Source organism: Durio zibethinus, chromosome 21 (genome assembly GCF_047325235.1).
Source record: "Durio zibethinus cultivar Kanyao isolate XHJ-2024 chromosome 21, ASM4732523v1, whole genome shotgun sequence".
Classification (NCBI taxonomy): Eukaryota; Viridiplantae; Streptophyta; class Magnoliopsida; order Malvales; family Malvaceae; genus Durio; species Durio zibethinus.
In genome coordinates this window covers 11,324,871-11,347,464 of record NC_143182.1, presented here as the reverse complement: position 1 = coordinate 11,347,464, position 22,594 = coordinate 11,324,871, and the positions used below count along the sequence as shown (strand labels likewise).

Here is a 22,594-nt window from a genome sequence, read left to right as displayed (position 1 = left end):
GTGGTTAAGAGTAGGCTTACATGAGCTTTTAAAAACTGTAAGATTTGGTCATTTTGGTGTTATTATCATCCTGTGGTCTTGGTGCTCACAAGCCACTGCTGTCAACGAAATAACAGAAAATGATAAAACTTTTCTGAATTTGGTTCCAATCTCTTCATTATCACCTTTGTATACCCCAAAATGGTGAAGTGTTAAAAGAACAGATAATGATCTATGGTGTTGTCCTGTCATGTGGGGTTAGGCTGATCACAAACGCACAACTTTCTGATGAATGACAGTGTACCCTTGATTGAATATCTCAGTCCTACAAAGTTTTGATTGATCCCATGTCAGGAAATGTTACATGGTAACACAGGGGATGGCATTTTGCTTGCTTCTATCATTTTTTCAACCTTAAAAGATCATTGAATTCAGTATTACTCCCAAACTTCGTACTTTTACATCAAGTTTTCACATTTTTAAGATCAATTCAAATATTTAGAATTTATTCTTAGAAATGGGAGCTTCTAGCTCTTAAAACAAATAAAAGTTGCAAGCATCAATGATAATTCTACAGTTAATAAGATAAGGATACTCAAAGCTGGAACTTTTCTGTAAGGACAGATTCCGTCATGTCATACATGTTACAGTTACTCAAACCACAATTATTGCAGAGCAAATGAACCTTTTACCCCTTTCGATTTGATTCTCTTTTTTTGTCTCAACTTTGCTTTATTGTCTCTTGTCGCATTGCCTGATCGTTGGTAGGCTGAAACATAACCTCCAACTTTCCTTGCTGGATTACATATCCTAATACATTCAATCCTTTTTCTATTCTTATACGACTCTTTATATATATAAATATATATATACATATATCAAAGAAATCATTTTGGTTAACACTTAAATTAACTTCTAAACTATATCACTTTTCATAATTTGATACTTATAGAAAAAATTAATCATTTGATATCTTAATTTTACTTCTGTCAAATATTTTATGGAGTATTTCATCTATAATATTTTTTTACTATAACTTTACAATTATCCAATCATAATAAAAAATTATATAAGATCCACTATTTATAAGTGTAAAATCTATATAAAATTTTGATGGACATCACACAATCGTAAATTGTGATTGATTAATTTTACTATAATGAATATAGATGACATATTCTCGTATTTTAATCTAATAATTAATGATATTAGATAAAATGATTATGTGACAAATATTAGCCAATAAAAATGCATCACATGTTATTATTTTATTCACTAATTTTTTATCACATCAGTATATTATTAACAAAATTAATGTTTAAGACAAATAATGTGATAAAATGAAAATTGAATATTAAATTATTAATTTTTTATACTAAATAATAAATCGTAAAAATGATATAAATAAAAAACCAAACTATATGTTAGTCCAAATCTCTTTAAAGAATTATTTAGGCAATTTAAACAATCTTAACGAAGCAAGATTTTGGAATTTTGTTGACTACCGGCAAGTAGATTCTTTTCAATTTCGATATGATAAAACATGTAATTTACCTTAATTTTGTTCTTGGCGCAGAATTATGCAAATTAAAGAGAATTAACATTTTGATATTTTACGTAGCTAAAGTCTTATTTCAGTGACGAAAATGATACGAAACAAATGTAATTTACCTTAATTTTGTTATTAGTGCATGCTTTATGCAAATTACGGAGATTTAATTTGATGCTTTATATCATTCTTATCTTATTTTGACTGAACTCAATAATCAAAAACAGAACAAAATGAAACCTTTGGTTGTGTCTCTGTATGCAAATTCTTTTTTTTTTTTTTTAAAGCTTGACATATTAATAATTTTGCCAAATCAAAGTTACAAAAAAAATTGAACCAACATGCATGCTCGTAGAGAAAAAAAAAAAAAAAACTGTATAGCTATCAATGGTAAAGCTTGAAATCTATAATCAAATTTCCAAAATTAAATGCACTTGTTACGGACTTAACGAGGAGTCCTGAATCTCACATCGAACATAAAAAGAAGGTCACTAGGGTATATAAGGATTCACACCAACTCTGTCTTGTGAGACACCTTTTGTAAGATAAAATCGTGAGGTCAAAAAGGGTAAAAACGGACAATACCTCACAAAAGTGTGAACTGTGCAAGTAAGCTGATTTGAGACGTCGAATGAGTGAATGCTCAGGTCTCGGAGCTTAAGTCTCGACCCGTAACAAGTGGTATCAGAGCCAGTCTTATACCGTTCGATCCACATCAAGCACTTCAAGAAAGGTAGACAGAATGACTAGTCTCCATGAAGAAGACATCACGAGGTTGGATGGAAGAGAATGTCACGAACCTAAAGAGGAGTCTTAAATCTCACATCGAACATAAAAAAAAGGTCACTGTGGTATATAAGGATTCACACCAACTCTGTCTTGTGAGACACCTTTTGTAAGATAAAATCGTGAGGTCAAAAGGGGTAAAAACGGACAATACCTCACAAAGGTGTGAACTGTGCAAGTAAACTGATTTGAGACGTCGAATGAGTGGATGCTCAGGTCTCGGAGTTGCGCGAGTTCAGAGCTTAAGTCTCGACCCGTAACAAGTGGTATCAGAGCCAGTCTTATACCGTTCAATCCACGTCAAGCACTTCAAGAAAGGTAGACAGAATGACTAGTCTCCGTGAAGAAGACATCACGAGGTTGGATGGAAGAGAATGTCACGAACCTAAAGAGGAGTCTTGAATCTCACATCGAACATAAAAAAAAGGTCACTGTGGTATATAAGGATTTACACCATCTCTACCTTGTGAGACGTCTTTTGTAAGATAAAATCGTGAGGTAAAATGGGTCAAAACGGATAATACCTCACAAAGATATGAATCGTGATAGGTAGATTGATCTGAAACATCAGATGAATAAATATTCGAATCTTAAAACTACATAAATTCAAAGCTTAAACCTCAATTCATGACACATAATCCTCTGACCATTTCCCATTTGCCAAACAATGTTAAAATTTTATTTGTAACATTCTCATTCAGAGAGTGTGGTCCAATCCAACACAGTTTTGTTGTTTCGCTTTGTTTCTTTTTCCTAAGATGTTGACAGAAATCGGACACGTGGAGAATTGGACCATATAATTAATTAAATAATTAAAGCATTTAATTTATATTTATTGATTGGGCTGATATATCTTTTTAAACGATTTTCAAAAAATATATTTTTACATTAGTGTATTCAAAATTTTATTTATTTCAGTGATAATCATATTAGTATTATGATGCTGAAAAATATATAACATTATTAAAGAGAGTAATTATATGCTATCAAATTTAGAGGTTTTTTTTCATATATATGACCTTTGAACCCAATTACATCTTGACAGGCAACTTTAAAATTAAAAATTGCACGTTTTATTACTTCAAAAAAAGAAATTGCATGTCCCACCTTTAAATTTTTGCCTTCAATAATACACCATTTTATTAAAATATATATATACTAGAATGCATATCCACACTACATCGCAGAAATAAGAGTAAAAATTATCTAGTTCACATATTATCTTAAGCTTGTTCATGGTTCCTGAGAGTGTCTCTCTTGATGTCTCCATATCATTTCTCTACATACAAACCATGTGCCATGTACTACTATCAGTTGCAGCAAAACCATTAACATTTAGAAGAAGACAGTTTTATTGGTGCTGCATACATATCAACATTTCATCCAGCATGCGATTGTGGCTATCCAACTACTCATGTATATATCACCGGACAGCTACTGAAGTGATATGTATCAAAATATGCTTGCATTATATTTATGTACAGAAACAGAAGTTTCAGGACATTATATATATATATATAAATAAATATATATATATATATATATTCGGAGTGTGTTACCAGTTCCACGACCTTGTAGCAAAAACATATCATGATTTCATAGAACATGTCACTAAATCAGGATTAAAGCTTAAAATCTACACCAAAACATGAAAAAGCCTTAACACCTGAGCAAAGCAAGCAATTAAGCCTGTGGATTAGAATATTAGAGTTGTATATTACATACATGGGATTGGCACTACAAGAAAATGAAAAATTAGTGTCAATTTTTTAGTGACGTTTCACTTAACAATGCTGCTAGCTTTCGTGTTTTTATAAAATTTATTATGTTTTTTATCAAAACTTCACTAAATATTCAAATAACGACGTTTGTAGTTATAAATATCACTAAAAATAAAAATTAGTGACATTTATCCACTAAAATACCTTGAATAATCCATTCACAAAAATTTAAGAAGATTATTGAAGGCGTTTTTATCTTGAAACGCTTTCAATAATCCCTTCATAAAAAAAGAAAGGGATTAATGTAAGCGTTTTTTATCAAAAATGTATTTAATAATCCCCAGTATTTTTTTATAGGATATTATTAAAGTCATTTTCTAAGCTAAAACGCCTTGAATAATCCTCTAATTAAATACTTTCAATAATCTTCTCATCAAAATTTAAGGAGATTATTGAAGGCATTTCATGCTTGAAACACCTTCAATAATCCCCTTTAAAAAATTAGAGAAGATTATTAAAGGCATTTTCGATCAAAAACACATTCAATAATCTCTTTATCAAAATTTAAGGGAATTATTGAATACGTTTTTTGCCTAAAACATTTTCAATAATCCTCTCATAAAAATAAATTATTAAAGACGTTTTTGACAGAAAATGCATTCAATATCATCTTTAAAAAATTGAAGGGAATTATTGAAGGCGTTTTTACAAAGGCCTTCAATAATCCCCTCATAAAAAATAGAGGGGATTATTGAAGGCATAAAAAATTGGAAGAGATTATTGAAGACATTTTTTGTCAAGAATGCCTTTAATAATCTTCTCATCAAAATTCAAAGGAAGTATTGAAGGTGTTTTTTACTTGAAACGCCTTCAATAATCCCATCATAAAAAATAAAATGGATTATTGAAGGTATTTTTTTTTCATAAAATGCCTTCAATAATCTCCTTTAAAAATTTAGAGGAGATTATTGAAGATGTTTTTAACCAAAAATGTCTTCTATTAAATGTGTTTCAAGCAAAAAATGCCTTCAATAATCTCCTTATATTGAAGGCATTTTTTGCTTGAAACGCCTCCAATAATCCCTCATAAAAAATGGAAAAGATTATTAAAGCAATTTTTGACAGAAAAATTGAAAGGGATTATTGAAAGGGTTTTTAACCAAAAATACCTTGATAATTCTAAAAAAGTAATTGAAAGGGATTAGTAGAGGCATTTTTAGCCACAAACGCCTTCAATAATCACATTTGTCAGTGTTAAATTTTCTTTAAATTTTAAACCCATGAGACCCTTTTTTTTGTTTTTCTTTTTCCTACTCATTTCTTTCATTTCTACTTATTTTAGGTCACTTTCTTCTCATTTTTTACCTAAGTTTCAGTCATTTTGTGGCTAATTTTCATCTTTTTTCCTTTCATTTTTGCAAATTTCAAGTTAGCTTTCTTACAATTTGGGTTAAATCCCTAAACTTCTTATTTAATTTGTTGAGTCAAATCCCTAAATTTACTATCTGATTTGTTACATTTCTACCGCTGTTCAAGCTCCATTAGTAAGTTCTATTTCAACATTGGCAATTTTCAGTGTTTAACCATTTTTTTTTCTTTTTTTATCAATTTATTTCGTTATTACAATTCTGAGTTTGATTTTGTTTGGTTGGTGAAAAAAATTCAAGATAAAACAGAAAGTGAAAGAAATAGGGTTTTTCTCTGAAAAACTTGAAATTGAATGTTGAATTTAGTTATAAACATGAATGAAATTTTAGGTTTAGTTTTTTTTTTCAAAAAAATATTTTTTTAATTACTAAAAAATTGTTACTTGTTAATATGAATTTGTTGATTCATTCAAGATATCCTTATGAAACCATTCTGAAATAGTCTATTATGTTTTTTTTTTTCATCTCATCTTGGCATTTGTTTTATTTATTTTTTTAGATCATGGTGTTTGATGAAACAACTCAATATTGCTTGAAAAGATTCATTGTGTATGAAACCATCAACAACAGAAAATGATAGTGACCAAGGTAGGAAAAATCTTTCATCAAATTATAATGTTTCAAATCTATGCAATCATCAATTCCATACATTTTAAATTTTTGGTTAATGCATTAAAATAATTTGAATGTTATTACATGTATTAAACTTTGTGTTCCATCCATATTGGAACAAATTATGTATTTATAATATTCAGTTTATGAATTTAAGTTCGTTTTTATTTCTTTTAATATTTTTAATTTAATGATAATAATCAATATTAAAAGAAATTTAAAAAAAATAAATTTTTTAATTTAGCGACATTTGTACCTAAAAACGCCTCTAAATGCCAAAATGTAGTGGCACTTTTTATTATAAATGTCACTAAATTTAGTAGCATTTTATACTATAAACGCCTATAAATTTAGCAATATTTTATGATAAAAATGTCATTAAGTTAGCGATGCTTTTTTTTAAAATATCATTATTTTTTTTACACAAGTATAGGCGGCATTCTTAGCGGTGTTTTTGACAAACGCCGCTAATCCTTTAGTGACGTTTATAAACACTATTAAATATGAAAAAAATAACCACTAAAAGCCTAATCTCCTATAGTGTCGCAATTTTAATCAATAAGTTTCACAAGTTAAATGACCTTGGAAAGATGATACAGCTTTAACACAAATTCGTAGTTACCACCTTAACCATGGAAGTATTAACTGTGAATTTGATTGCATCAACTGCAACATGAGATCTTAGATAATACATCCATATCTTCAAACCCTATATATATAATCAAGGACATGAATAGAAATGGTGAACAGTAAATTATTATGCAACCATTGCCCACTGCCATTTACATTCGTTTAATCACAATAAAGACCCATGTTTTAATACCTTAGACTAGGCATAGAAGCGAATCAAATTATTAAAACTATTTAGAATGATATTTTAGATTCAATTCTACAAAAATAATTATCTTTTACATTGGCTAATATTGGCTTATTTTCATTCTAGTTATAGCAAGCTGACTTAATGTTTGATATCTAATTTGTATGTTATTCAAGTAAATTATATTTTCTAAATAATTAAAACTATTTAGAATGATTCAATATCATTTTAATTATATACAAACAAGAGTAGTAAATTTTTTTCTCCTCATTTTAATTATTAACGAACTAGATTGAAAACAGTAAATAATTTAAACAATCTCAATAAATTCTACAAAAAGGAGAAACTTAAAGATTAGATTTTTTATTTAAAAAATAGAATCTAAGGAGTAAAGTCTAATAAAAATTTGTGTAAATACCTTAGTTCTCAAAATAGAAAATAAAGATTTTCAAATAATCAGAAAAATGATATTAAAGTGAGAATGAATTTAAGCTTTTTTTTTGCAAATACAAAAAGAAAATAAAATCCTAAGTTTGACTTATTAAAATTTTAGTTGCATCGAATATGAAAGAGGAAAAACAAAAGAAAAACTAAAAATGCAACCTTAAATCCTAAATCAAATATGAAAAGGAGAAAACAATACAAAAAAAAAAAATTATGCATATATTTTAAAGCAATTAGATAATTAAGATAGAAATCAAGTTAGGTTTAAAAGATTTTCACTATAAGATTTTGAATAATATCTTAATGTCATAAAAAGATTGTAAATTGTGTAAATTCATTCAGATTTACGATGTCTTTAGTGTGAGTATAATTGTTATTAGCCATTTTTTTTCCTATAGGTAATAGGTATTTGGTAGAGATTGATTTAGGTGTTTAGTTTTTGGAAAAGTTTTAGTAGGGTTTGGATGAATTTTGACAAAGAAGTTTACTAATTTCTTCCTTGCTTCATTATCTTTGCTGCTCCTTTTTATTTTTTCACGTTTCTATTTCCCAATATAACCCTTAATTTTTTTTAATAATATTGAGTAGCTATCTCCTTTGAAGAATATGGGAATAACTTTTATATAATAGTATAGATATATATATATATATATGAAATTTATTTTATACTTCTACAAATATAATAACTTTGTAATGCATCACTTTGATTATTATACTTTCAAATATATATTTGGTATACATGATTATGATAAGATAAGATAAGATGATATTATGAATAAGATTAGATTAAATAATATCATCATATCTTATGTATGATGTGTGCAAAGATTATGATAAGATAATTTATTTTTTAATCAAAATTATTTTTTTTTAAGTTTATATAATTTAAATTATTGATACAATTTTAAGAATATAATAGAATAGGTAAGTTTAACCCTATAAATTAAAAATAATCATTTTTACTTAGAAATTATTGAATTATCAAATACCAAAAAGATGATTACTTTTTTTTTATTCTTATCATTTTCTTTAAATACAAATCAAATATAGTATAAAATTATTATTATGTTATTATATTTATCATCTTGTGCACCAAACATGAACTTGAATTTTGAAATTATATCAATTTAACAAATTAATTCACAATTTTATCATCAAGTTGAACGCCAATAGATTGAAATTTTTATTAAAATAAAATTCCTAGTAAAAATTTTCAAATAATTCATAAATTATGAATAACATAATATATAATAAATATTTAATAACGTAGTATAGCAACTTATTAATAACATATAGTAATAAATTATGAATAACATAGTTGTATTAATATGCAAATTATTAATATCATAATAGTAAAAAAAAAAATGAATAACATAGTCAAAATACAATTAAGTCATTAAGTAATTCATGATTCTAGATTGAAAACTTTTTTAAAGTAAAATTGGCAGTAAAATATTTAAGAGAGTAAATGATGGATAATATAAATTTCTCAAAACTCCATTTAAACCCCTTTTACTTAATTAACCTAAACCCATCTAGGTAAATGTAAATCATTTACTAAAGGTAAATAAATTAAATTAGTTTAATTATTTGATATAATAATTATTGATTCATATTATGTTTCATATTAAAAATTATTTATTATTAAAAAATTCATCATTTTAATAAAAATTTAATTTCAAATAATACTATAATATCTTATATCATTTGTGTACAACATAATACATGTAAATTAATAAAAAAAATTATATTACAAGAAATTTTTAAATATCAACTTTTTTACAACATACCCTCTCTACATCTTTGTGCTCTCCGAGTCTTTATTTACTTGCTTCAAATCAATATTTTATTTTATTTTACTTATTCTTTCCACTATTTTATTTTTTTTATTGTATTTTCTGGAAAATTTTTATTTCTGAAATTTTATTTTATAATTTTTTTCAGAAAATATAATAACGTAAAGATTTGGAAAGTTTTGATTTAGAAATTTTTATGTTTTTTTTTTTTCCAAAACACACAATAAAAATAGAAAATAGTTGACTACCGAGACTTGTATAGAGAAAGAGCTCTTTGGTCCTTCAAACTTCAAAGGACCATGTCGTTTGATTGAGCTCCAAGTGATAAAAATGTTATTACGAGCCAACAACGGTCCATCGACTTGGACCATGATGAAGGGTACGTTGAACAGAAGCAAAGCCCAACATGACATTTCGGCTGCATGAGGCCCATGTTTCAAAGCTTTACTGGTGTTGTCATTTGTGCGTACATATGGGGAAACATTTGATCTGAGAATTTGGGAGCAAGTTCTTCAGTTGTTCACTTTAAAAACATAAAATCCTAGAAATGAAAACCAACAAAGATGATTCATAAATGAATATAAAGAATGATTTTTTTTTTTTACATGGGAGGTGGAATCCCAATCTTGTTAGAATTCATCTTTTAAAGTGATTGGGTGAAACATTTGAATTAATCCCAATCTTCTATAAAAATAAATTTTCACTAATTATATGTACACGAAAAGAAAAAAAATTTGAATACAATTCTTTAACTAAAATGATATATATATATATATATATATATTAAATCAAAATAAGATGATATTGAATTCAAAACTTAGTTAAGTTAATTCATTTCGTTATAAAAGATGTCATTTAAAAAAATTTAATATTTAAATTTTAATATCTGTAATTTTTTTTATATTATTTTTTTTTATAAAAATAATAATAATAAAAGTTAATCTCATAAATGCCTCTTTAGTTATAGTGAAATTTTAATATGATATTTAAATTTAAAAAATTTTTAATATGACACCTGAATTATAAATATATTAATTAATGTGATAATTGAAAAGTTATTTATCCATCATATGTTATCATTCAAAATTAATCATATTAAGAATGAAATCACATTAGTTAATTTATTCATAATTCAAGTATTATATTCAAAATTTTTAAATTTAAATTTCACATTAAATATTTTATTATATTTTACGAGCTATTCATATCATTAGCCCAAAAAACATCCTCAAACCCAAATTTTCACCCCAAGCAAGCATTTAGCCAACTAAGAAGATGAATAATGAGGGAAAAACATATGTTGAACTTTATAGTTTATACTTTCACTATTATGAACATTCCACAAAAATGAAGGTACAGTAAAATGGGGCTTGAACACCTTAGTTCAGCCAAATAAAAAAAAAAAAGTGTTTTAGAGTACTCAATAACAGTATATATATATATATATATATATATATATATATATATATATATTTTTTTTTTTTTTTTGCTCACTCCATATATTTTGTTTCTAATAAGAGGCAGCCAATTCTAGTTCATGGCTGTCCTCTAACTGTAGCAATTTTGCGAAAACCCCAACTAATGGTGCCGTATTATATGTGCATGCCTCAGTCTGCATATAATTATCTCTTTCGTCCATGAAATTATCTTGACAATCTGGTCCCCCAACCAGTGCCCCAACCAGCACGTTAGGGTTAGGCTCTTGCCGACTATACCAATGGTCATAACCTTGGGTGCACCCAATGAACCCTTTATTCTCTCTGTATGACACTATTGAGGCTCCCCTATGGTGCACCCTTGTGGGGTATTTCGAACCATAACCCACTAAATAACTCAAGTTCATCGGATTGGAACCTAGTATGTAATCTACTTGAGATTTGGCAAAATTGAGGATCATTTCATGATCCACTGTTCCGGAAGGACATTCGAGGTGTTTGTTCGAGTCTCGGAGGAAGTCGGAGTACACGGTGAGAAGGAATGCTGCTGTTGACACATATTGCATGTTGTTCCATTGCCGGATGTATAAAAGACCTCCTGGGGTACGTTCAATGTTGTTGCCGGCATTGTTTTTGTTGAGACATGAGCATAGATAGTACTCAGCTTTTGATCGGTATTGCTTGAGAATATGAGCGTGCTGCTTATGTTTTTCTTTCTCCAGCAACTGCGAAGGAAAATTCAAAATTCGATTTGAAAATCAAATTTCAATTTCTGTAATCAATTTTTTATTTTCAAATGGTAACTTTCTTTGTAAAAAAAAAAATTCTCGTTTTATTAACTTTTATTGGGCTTTTCTTCAATAAAAAGATGAAAATGCTACATATAGAAGAGGGAAAACCGAAAATGCGAAAGGAGACAAATTGGGAGATAAAATGTGTCATTGTCATGGTACAAAACATGGAAGTTTCATAAGATATTTGAAAGCATAGATCTCCGTTAAAAGTGGAAGAATGATCCAAGATTCAACAGTTGTACCTAAATTGACCGAACCGTGGATGTTACACTCTCAAGTGGAGGTCAAGACCCTATCGTGCAATTTTTTTTTCTCTTAATTGGGACATCTCAAACACTTTCAACACCTACTAAATTTCCAAAACACGTGTAAATTCCCATCTTTCAGGCATCAGATAATCACGGCTATAGTTTCTGCATAACCTTGTAAATTTTTCCAAATCTTTGAATCAATTGTAAACAAATTCAAAGATCAAGGCATGTTCAAACACTATTCAAACTAGAAAATTGGGTATTAGAACATTTTTGTTCTTTGTATCTTCAAAGTTTTCAGCTAAAGATATTTTTGTTTACCAGCAGGGACCATGGAAAATCTCCAAAAGTTCAAATCAATGCCTGGTATAAGGAGATTTACTGCAAAAATGGAGCCAACAAAAATGTGGGTCTACAAAAATAAACAAGCTTGTGAAGGTGGGCGTCATAAATGAAGGCGCCAGGATTGGCAGTGGGACCAAGACGTCTATGTACCAGGCCCTACCTAAAAAGTTTAGACAACCCATATGAGGCCAGCTCTGCTACTCTGGTCCTCGCATGATTTTGGATATCTCTCCCTTACCTCCCCTGATTGTGGAACAGCAGCAATTTTGCTGCTAAGAGCACAGGAAATTACTGCTCCTTTTCCACTAGATTTAGACAAGTGGCACTAATCCACTGGCATTCAAAGGCATCGGAGGCACATGGACTTGTGCTCCTATTTTTAGCTCTAAAGATGGTACCTTCAGTAGGGTTTACTCTATCAGCGAACTTTGCCATAAAAAATTGGAAAGTATATGTTTCAAAGTTAAACTATCATTACATCTTTGAATCTAGGAAAAAAGCAAAATCCCATGAAGATTTTAGGGACTCGCTGGCCACCAAATCAAATTCCCCGTTTTCATGTATAAGAAATGAAAAGCCAAAAAGAAAAAGCTTAATGTTATATGATTTTCAAAATTAAGATTGCGTGGATTTATTTTGTTCTTAAATAGCATTCTATCGATATTTTTAAATTTTAAAAATTTTAAATATTTGAATTCTTCTAGCATTATAAAGACCGAAACATTGGTTAAAGTTGGGCCACATATAGATGCATAGATATTGATTTGACCGCATAAAAATCTTCAAATCTTCCTGAGAAATAACTGAAATGACCCTAATGTTTTATTTTTTCATTTTAATTATGAAATGACCCTAGTGTTGAGCTCTAGCATCTAAGAATAATGTATGCAAAAGGGTTTTTTTTTTCTTTTTTAGGTTACTAAGAGTTAAGAATTTAAGATTTTATTGGGTTTTTTTTTTCTTTTTTAGGTTACTAAGAGTTAAGAATTTAAGATTTTATCAGGTGATTATTGATGAACAAAAAGAAAGAATTTTTAAAGTGACGAGAGAGTTTACCTTCGATGCCATAATTTGAATCCCAGCGTACTTAACATCCCAACTGAACTCTGTTATGGCCCAACCAATCCCGCCAAAACAATGAGCCTTACTTATGACATACTTCAAGTACTCCTCATTGTCGGTGGCCTTGTACAACCACAAAGCCGCCCACAGCAACTCGTCCATGTATCCACTCACCGACTCATAGTAGCTCTTCACCACCCCAATACTTCCATCATATTTCCCTCTATACTTATCCCCGAACTCAAACAACTACACCAAAAAAAACAGCATTTTTCACTTTACAATCAAACCAACTCTAATTTCCATGATCATGTAACATATAATTCATAAGCTACCTCTCGGGCGTGGTGCAACAGTAAGTGAGAGTAATGCGGGTTTGTTTTCTTGAACACAATTGATGCTGCCGCCATTGCTGCCGCTGTCTCTCCGGCCAGATCCGACCCCGGATTGTTCTTATCAATCTTATAGGCTTGGCGTGAGGTGGTCATGTCTTCCGGGCGTTGCCAACAGTAATGGTCAGTGTCCCCATCACCCACCTATGGCACGCAGCACAATTATTTCTTTTGATGAAATTTTGAATCATATAATATAACGTACTAAAAGTTTAGAAAGCTATGTTTGTGAAGGGAACTATCTACCTCTGCCCATAATACATTTGGGCTGGTGTGTGCCTTAATGAAGTAATCTGTCCCCCATTTAATAGCCTCTAAAGCATGCTCCAATTCTCCGGCATCAGCAATCTGATCACGGAATTCAATGATACCCCAAGACAGAATTGTGACGGTGAAGGCCATTGGGAGTCCAAATTTGACATGATCACCAGCGTCGTAGTATCCTCCTACTAAGTCCACCTACAATAGCAAAACAGGCAACTTTTAACTCGGAACAATATTTATAGTGTAAAAAGGAAAAACCTGTTTTTGAACCATTCGAGAGTTTGGGGGCTATACTCCTTGTTCCAATCCGTCGGTGAGGCCAGAATGGTCACGCCAAGTGACACGTTGGTTGTACGGTAACCGACCGGATCGTTGGGATTCAAAGTAAAGGAGGCTCTTAGTTAATGCATCGGCGTAATCAAATGCTTGAGCTGTTGCAGAAATGGTGAAAACAGAGAAGAGAACAAGACCCCAATGCCAGACAAATCTGGGAGTTTGGTGATGATGGTTTAGCCTCCTCTTCTTCTCCTCCATTGTCCCTTCCCTCCTAAACTAACCTTCTTTTAGGAGTGGAGGGAATAGGAAAAAGAAAGGTAGCTGTAAGCTATCAGCACACCCTTTCTCTTTTCTCTGTCTCTCTTTTCAGTCTTTTGAAACGTGTTTTCACTCTGTTGCATGAGGCTGAGGCCACCGAGTGATTTCAAGGGCATGTGACACTTTCACATTAGAATATGAAGAGACAGAGACCCTTTCTCTTTTTCTTGACACGAAAAGCGTGATTTATTGCTTTGTTTGTGCTATTAATAGGGAGGGAGTATAAAATTTTGAAACGGCGTGGACTACTGTGGAAATGGAAGACAGGGAAGAGTCTTCCAGGAAGTGAGATTTGTGGAAAAAATGGATTCTCTGCTCTTCACATCACCAAATTTATTGGCTGCTTTGTTTATTCTATTGCCATGATTCAACCAGCAAAAATAAGTTGGCATGGCTCAAATGCCCATGATTATTATTATTATTTTTTGGTTATGGCTATTTCATCAGAAGAATATGATAATGAAGCATGTCAGTTTAGATTTAACGGGGGCTTGGATATCACAGTATTTTTTGTGTAGTGTAGTTGAATTTATTATATCATTAATTGAATTTAAATATTAATTTTAATAAGATACATTAATTATAAATATTTTTAATTATAATTATAATAATTTTTTTTTTTTAATTTTACCGTTTACCCAAATAAATCTTTAAAAGCTTTTCTTGGAGAGGGGAGTAAGGAGTGTGCCATGTTGTCTCTTTAAATGCCATGCCTGTGTCTCTCTGATAGAGTTAATGTGAAAGATTTCATGGCCATTTCACATTTGTGCGGCAAAGTAAATTGGAAATTCATATACTATTTAAAGTAAGATTTGTTAATTTGTTTAATGCTTTATCTCTATGAGATGAGATCATGGGGGACATGGCTCATGATAAGTGGGCTGCTGCTACAATAAAATAATTTGACTGCCAAGGGAGGAAGGGAGTTTTCAGGTGTGGAGCTGCTCACCATTGCACTTCCACTGCTCAATATCTTTTCATTAGTGGCCATTGTTAAAGACAATCCCATCGCATAATAGCATCAATATCTGCCCTGATTGAAAATTTTAACTTGTTTTCCGTACCCTTCTCTTTTTATTTTAGACAAAAAGACTTGCATTTTTCTTTATATAAAAAAAAAAGTTTTCTTTTATTTTCTTTTGGCTACCTGTTTTTTTTTTTTTTAATCATAGATCATCACTTGTTTATGATTGAACAAGTAAATAATCATGTTTTGGACCCACTAGCTTGGCTACTTTAACAAAATAATAAACCCCCGGACATTCTTCATTACTTCTATCAACCAAAAAAATGGTAATGGTCCAGCTTCATATCATATCATATCATAATCATGATCTCTCGAACTAGTAAAAGGGAATGTAATTATGGCAAATCGATCGAGTATTAGGTAAACAAAAAGTTTAGGCATCTGCTCAAATATGGTAGCTATAGTGAGAAACAATCATTTAATTTTATGTAAAAAAAAAAAAAAAGGTGCAGCATATTCATTAATCACTTTGGGGAAAGAGCTAAAATCCATTAATTTTACACCTAGAAAGTTCAAATCCATAAATTTATAAAGTAAATAATTTAAAAGGAGCTTTTTAGGTAAAATTGAAAATTTTCTCATTAAATTTTTAAATAAATATCTATTTTTATATAATCTTAATTATAAAATAAATTTTAATTTTTTTTTCAATTTTCAAATCTTTTAAACTTGATGAATCTAATCGGATCTTTGACAAATTTTCAAAAAGTAACCAAGTTTAATTTAATTCAATCTAATCCATGATCATCTCTAAAAATAATTAGCTTTTTTTATATTTTTTGCTTATTTGTATATGTGCATATACGAAAAATACAATATACTTTTTAAATTGAGGCACATAAGAATGTCAATTTTATTTATATTTAATGAAAATTTTGATTTTTTATTCGAATTGATACGGAGATGGATATTATATTGTAAGATAAATATAATTTTAAATTTTTATTAAATACGGGTTGAAGAAATATATTATAATACCGACTTATATTTGTTCCTTACATATATATTTATATATTTAATAAATAATTTTTTATTAACTAATATAAATTATTATTTTAGACTAATTAAAACTAATATTTTTGATTAAAATATATATTAATATATATTTATAAAAAATTATTTAAATATACAAGATAAAATTAAAAAAAACTTTAAAAAATAAATTTTAATTTTTGTTAACTATAAATATAAGAATTATTAATACTTATTAAATATTTTCAAAGATATATATAAATTTAAATATGATTGGACATAAATATAAAAATAAATATAATATAAAAATTTAAAAATATGACAGATGAATGCTCTGCCATACCCATTAATATTCTCGGAGGCACAAGACATGCAAAGAACTAAATTAATCTGGGGTACAAATAAACCAATTATAAAAAGTGCTAAAAGAATATTCCTTATATGAAGATGTATAACTTTCACTTTTAGGGGTTTTTTTTTTTCTCTCTCTCTCTTTATGGTTTGTTTTCGTACATTTTAGGGATTCCAAAGGGTTAAAATCCTAAATCCTAAATTTGATTGTGCATATTCCTCATGACGGTGTTTTCCAACAACTAAGAACTTGAGAGGCTGACAATTATGATATAAGAATTTTGCTTTAATTTGTGTAGTTTTATCATGAAATTCTTATCAAATGTAGTGATTTTCTTATTGACGAAAGTTTTCAAGGATGAATTTTGGTCAAAAAAAAAAAAAGTTGAATACTTTTATAACATGAGTTTGGTTAGCAAGTGACTCAAGAACAAAGCTGAGTTAATATATAATATTTATAGTAATAATATTGCATTATATAAATTCAATAGTCGAAAATTCATGTCAAAATTAAGATCCGACCCGTAAACAGATGTAAATGCAAGTAAAAAAATGGAAATAATCCCATTCCCTAGGTTTGGGTATGCAGTAAGAAGTCCAAAGTCGTTGGTGCCCTTATTTGCGGTAAACAGCTGGTCAAAAGTAAGGCCAGCTTTGGCAGCAGCAGCACCGACTTCCCGGTGGACCTGCCTTGTTCCCTGGCCGACATTCTGCTATTACTATTACTATTACTATTAACTATTAACCCCATCAATCGCAATCAAGACAAACCCTAAAATTCTCGGCCATCCTTTCCCTTTGATTGATATAATTCAAAAATATATTATTTACTTTTAATTCAAAGGTTCAAATTTTCTACTTTATTACTGTTGTTCCTACTTTTAGTTTGAAAACTTTTTTTTTTTTTTAATCCAAGTAGTTTAACGGAATTGGGTTCTTCCGTTTTATGTCATTGTCTTGTGTTTTTCATGGCATGTGCTTTGGATGAAAATAGTAATGACAAAATAGTGACTCATAGCCAAAACAATTTTTTATTTTTTTGGAATTTAGATATCATATGAATTTCTTTTATTTGAAAATAAAAATTTTGAATCATACTTTTTAATAATGGAATCATACATTAAAAGTTAAATTAAATGCTCGAATCTCGTTTTAAATGGATTAAGTTTTAATATCATAAAAAAATCTTTGGAACAACCATTAAATACAAATAATTTTAAAAATAAATGAAATCTTAGGATAATTTTTTTTGTCAACAAATATTGCTAAGTTTTAAATGATGAAAATCGTCTCCAAACATTTAGTTTAATGATTAAAGTTGTTTAAAAGAACATCAAGAACATAATTTCGAATCAAATTTTTTCCATTTCTCTTATTTGTATTAAAATTTTATCCTCATAATGTAAAAAAAAAAAAAAAGATGAAAATCAATTATATAGCATTTAGATTGATAATTTAAGTATTGTATACAACATTAATTAGATCTTTTGTAGGAACTATCTGTAATAATAAACTTGCAAAATAAATATGTTTATCTTAGAGAGAATAGGTGTTCCTGACCCTGAAGTAATATAACGACATCGTTTTATAGCCTTAACTTAAAGTTTAAACTACCATAATAAGTCTACGTTGAAGATTATAGGAAGGGTACTCGGAAACATACCGACCATATACGAGATCACCATTCAACAAGTGAGTGACGAACCGCTTTGCATAAGATTCCCAAATGCATTGAATGAAATGTAATTCATGGAAAACCCATGCTCCTAACTCAAAACAAGTCCACTTATATTAGCATATATACACTTATATACAGTAAGAACTCATTTATATTAATGCAAGTGTTTTATATATATATATATATATATATATATATATTAACAATTGAACTAAAATTAAATTTATAATACTTATATTTAAAATAGTCATTTTGACCCCATAATAAAAAAAGTGAAACATTTATATTCGTATAATTGGATATTTCTTATATATATATATATATATATATGAAAATTGATCAATTTACGTGATTTAAAATTTAAAAAATTTTATATTTTTTTAATTATTGATTCGAATAAATTTAATTGATGATATTAAATTATATATATATTTTTTATTTTTACTTATCTCTGACATTTTTAAATTTATTAAAATCAATAATTAAAAGCACATAAAATTTCTTAGATCTCATGAATCTAAGGATATTTTGTTGTTTTTTGGAATTGGGTACCCTTAAGTCGAGAGCTCATTAATATTCCTCATGCGCATGTTCCCCTTGTTCCGGCTTTGGAAATGTGTTGATAAGGATTCGTTGCTGCAACATATACACGATTTCATTGAGCAAAAGTGTCGATTCTTGGAAATTACGACACACCCATTCTTTGCAATTAAGAGTATACTAGTATACTAGTAAGCTACATGTGTTTACTTTAAGGGTTTATCTATATATATATATATATATATATTTGAATATTACTTTAAGGGTTTATATTGAATACATTATTATGTATGCATTTTATATATTATTAGTAAATAAGATTATATCATCTTATTAATAAAATAGTAAATTAAATGTTAATATTTCATTAATTAGTAAATTTTTTTGAAAATATTATTTTTTATATATTTATTTTAAAAATTGATATTTACTAATTAATAACGTATTATCATCTAATTTATTGATAATATATATGATTTATTTATTATAAATGTATCAAATATAATATTTTACTTAAATTGAAACTAAAGGTATTATTGGACACAATCTATATATTTTTTAACGCTATATGTCTGTATAGGTTCAGTTCGATCATTTACAAAATATTTTATTAGAAAATTAGAAAATTATTTTATATTAATATTTTAATTATTTAAATATGTTTAATTTAAAGATGAATAAAAATATATCATTTATTAATAAATAATAACTTAATTTTGAAAACCCTAAAAATTTATGGTTAATCTTAGCTTAAGTTGGTTTGGGCTTTATAGAATTATCTGATTTTTTCATACTTTTCATTAGTTGTTGAAATTTGGAACATAATTTTTTTAATAAAAATCTTAAATTTATATACTAAATTTTTCTTTCATGCATCTTAAACAAAAATATTATATGACAATAATATTTATATTTGTTTATATAAAATGTTTATACAAATATTTGAGAGCTTATGCTTGCAAACCATTGTGACATTATTTGCTTATTAATGGCTTACAAATAACAATTCATTATTTCTTTTCTTTTCTTTTCTTTTTTTTTGTGATCTAAATTTGAAAATGACAGGTTGCAACATTAGATATTCACTATTTTTTCAAATTTTAATGTGCAAAAATGGATAGCTTTGTTTGCTATTTGTTTATGGTAACTACTTATTTCCAAAATAAAGGCTGGATTTTGGATTGGGAGTGTTTATTCTTTCTAGGCTCATAGCTTCGGGCCTCGGGGCCAAAAATTTTAATGGGTTTTGCTTATGGAAATTTTTATGAGCTTATAATAGTTTAAAAACTTATTTCTCAAACTCTTATATTTCTCTTATATATTTTAAATTTATTATTATTTAAACAGTTAAAATTTTAAAATCTTATTAAAATGATATTTAAAGAAAAATATATGCAAATAATGTATTATGGCTACGATGAATTTTAAAGAAAAAAATTGCAAATAATGCATTATTTATTTGTTTTTTATGCTTACATTGATAGATCCTTAGTCATTGAAATTAAATGTTCAATATTCTACTAATAAATTATGGTTGACATGTATTATTTATTCTTAAATTTAGTAAAAACAACACATTAAATGCAAAATCTTTTTAAAATATTTTAATTATCTTTAATTATAATATTAAGAAATATCTATTAATCAAATCATAATTTTAAAAGTACATGAATTTAAACATAATCATATATATTATATTACAACATATATAGATATTTTAAAATTTGTCAGATGAATGTTTATGTTGATAATTTTTTGAATGACACGTATAATAGCTTTTCAAAATAGTAGGATAGGTTTTTTTAATTATAAATTAGATAATCCTAAATTTTTTAAATAACAAAATTATTCAAACTATAATTGAAAATCAAATCAATCTAAATATATGTTTTTTAAAATTAAAATTTTGAAATATGAATTTTATCTTCGTAAAAAATAATTTTAATTATTTATCAAATAACCTTATTTGAGAAATTATTTAATTATTAAAATCTTTCAACATGTTTAAAAATTATAAAAATTAAACTTATGCAAATCTTTCAACAACCCTTTTTACCTTAATTTAAATCAATAAAAATTACCTTTTCAAGAATTTAGGTAAGACATTCAAAATTAAAACAACTTTTCATATTAAATATTTAAAATAATAAGCCCATAAAAAGGATTATATTGAGTCAACTTTAATTATTAATTTTATATTTCAAATATATGCAAAATTTTGATTTCATTTTTATCACTTATTATATAATTTTTAAATTAAAAAAATAAAATTATCTATTCAATCTAATCTTAATTGTCATTCAATAATTATTCTACTAATTTAAATCTTTTTTTTTTTTTTCAGTTTTGCAACTTTTTGCTATATTCTATTACTGCTATAATTTTTTTTTTTGTTTATAACTTTTTTTTCAAATATATATTTTATTAGTATTAAAATTTTATTCTTATGAAAAATAATATATGTTTTCAATTTAATTATTCCTTTGCACATATCTCTTAATATTTCTCATATTTTATACAGCAATTTGATAAATATTACAAAAGTGAAAGTATGTTAATACTTATTTTATTAGTTAATTCATCATTCAATTATATATATTTTTTGTTTTTTAAGAAAGACATAATTCATTTTTATTTGATATAATTTTTCAATTAGATAAATATTACTATAAACAAAATAGTCCAAAGGGAAGACATGACATTTTTTTTTTATTTTCTTCAAAAAGTTTATCTTTTAAGACAAGTTAGTATATATAAATTTTGAAAATTTAAATATAATTTTAAAAAATTAATATATATTTATGTTAAATAAATAAAATTATTTCATGTATCGCATAAATTATAATTTAATTATTAATATTGTACCGTATGGTTCATTACAAAATCAATATGTATGCGTATGGAGTGAATCGATATGTATTTATTGATACATAAGCGAATTGATATACCAAATACACTTGTGATGAATTTGTAAGGGTAGATCCAAGATTTGTTTTAAGGTATTCACTTGTTACAGAAAGTGTCGGGTGTTGGCTAACTGTGGGTTGTAATTGAGTATTGAGTAGTGACAATTAGTGAATTGATTAGCAAATTAAAAAATACATGCTTAAAAACAAAATTTAGAGATGTACAAAGGAAAATTTTCCTTTAAATTTTTTTTTTATTTTTGAATATTTAAAATGTTCATGGACATTCTATCTCTACATTTACATTCCACAATGTGATTTTGGATAATGTTTAATTAAAAATTGATCGGTACAATTATTTAAAAATACAATTTTAATAGTTTTTTACTCAAAATACTTATAAACATATTTTCTAAATAATATGAAAATTTTAGATTTTTAGTTAGTAAATTAATAAGAAAAATAAAAATATTTAAAATATATATTATTAATGAACAAGTTAAAGAGTTTTTTTTTTTACCGTCTATCATGTTGAGAGTTTAAAAACAATTCTTTCTTTTGTCTTATTTTCCTTTATTTTTTATGTCAATAAATTATATTTATTTTTTATTTTTTGAATATTTAAAAATTATTTTATATAGTTTTATAATTTTTATAATAAAAATTATAAAATTTTAATTTTATAAAAAATTTAAAATTTAATAATAAATTTTTAAATTAAAATTTTTCTTAAAAATTTGTAAAAATCAATTTCATAAAAAAAAAAGGGACGAAAGTAGTAAATTTTTTTTTATTTATGCCACGTAATAAAAAATAAGTTTCTAAACTATAATGATTAACTCACAAGTTAC

The 22,594-nt window shown here is 27.1% G+C and overlaps 1 protein-coding gene across 1 annotated transcript; it reads right to left on the bottom strand.

The window, feature by feature from the left end:
• Positions 1–10,414: 10,414 nt before the first annotated feature.
• On the bottom strand, positions 10,415–14,722 carry LOC111305605 (endoglucanase 11-like). Its single transcript, XM_022903290.2, has 5 exons — positions 13,970–14,722; positions 13,658–13,870; positions 13,355–13,555; positions 13,014–13,268; positions 10,415–11,292 (listed from the first exon to the last, which is right to left on the bottom strand). The coding sequence occupies exons 1-5, from the start codon at positions 14,207–14,209 to the stop codon at positions 10,642–10,644; spliced, it is 1,560 nt and encodes a 519-aa protein (XP_022759025.2). The 5' UTR covers positions 14,210–14,722; the 3' UTR covers positions 10,415–10,641.
• Between the last annotated feature and the right edge of the window lie 7,872 nt (positions 14,723–22,594).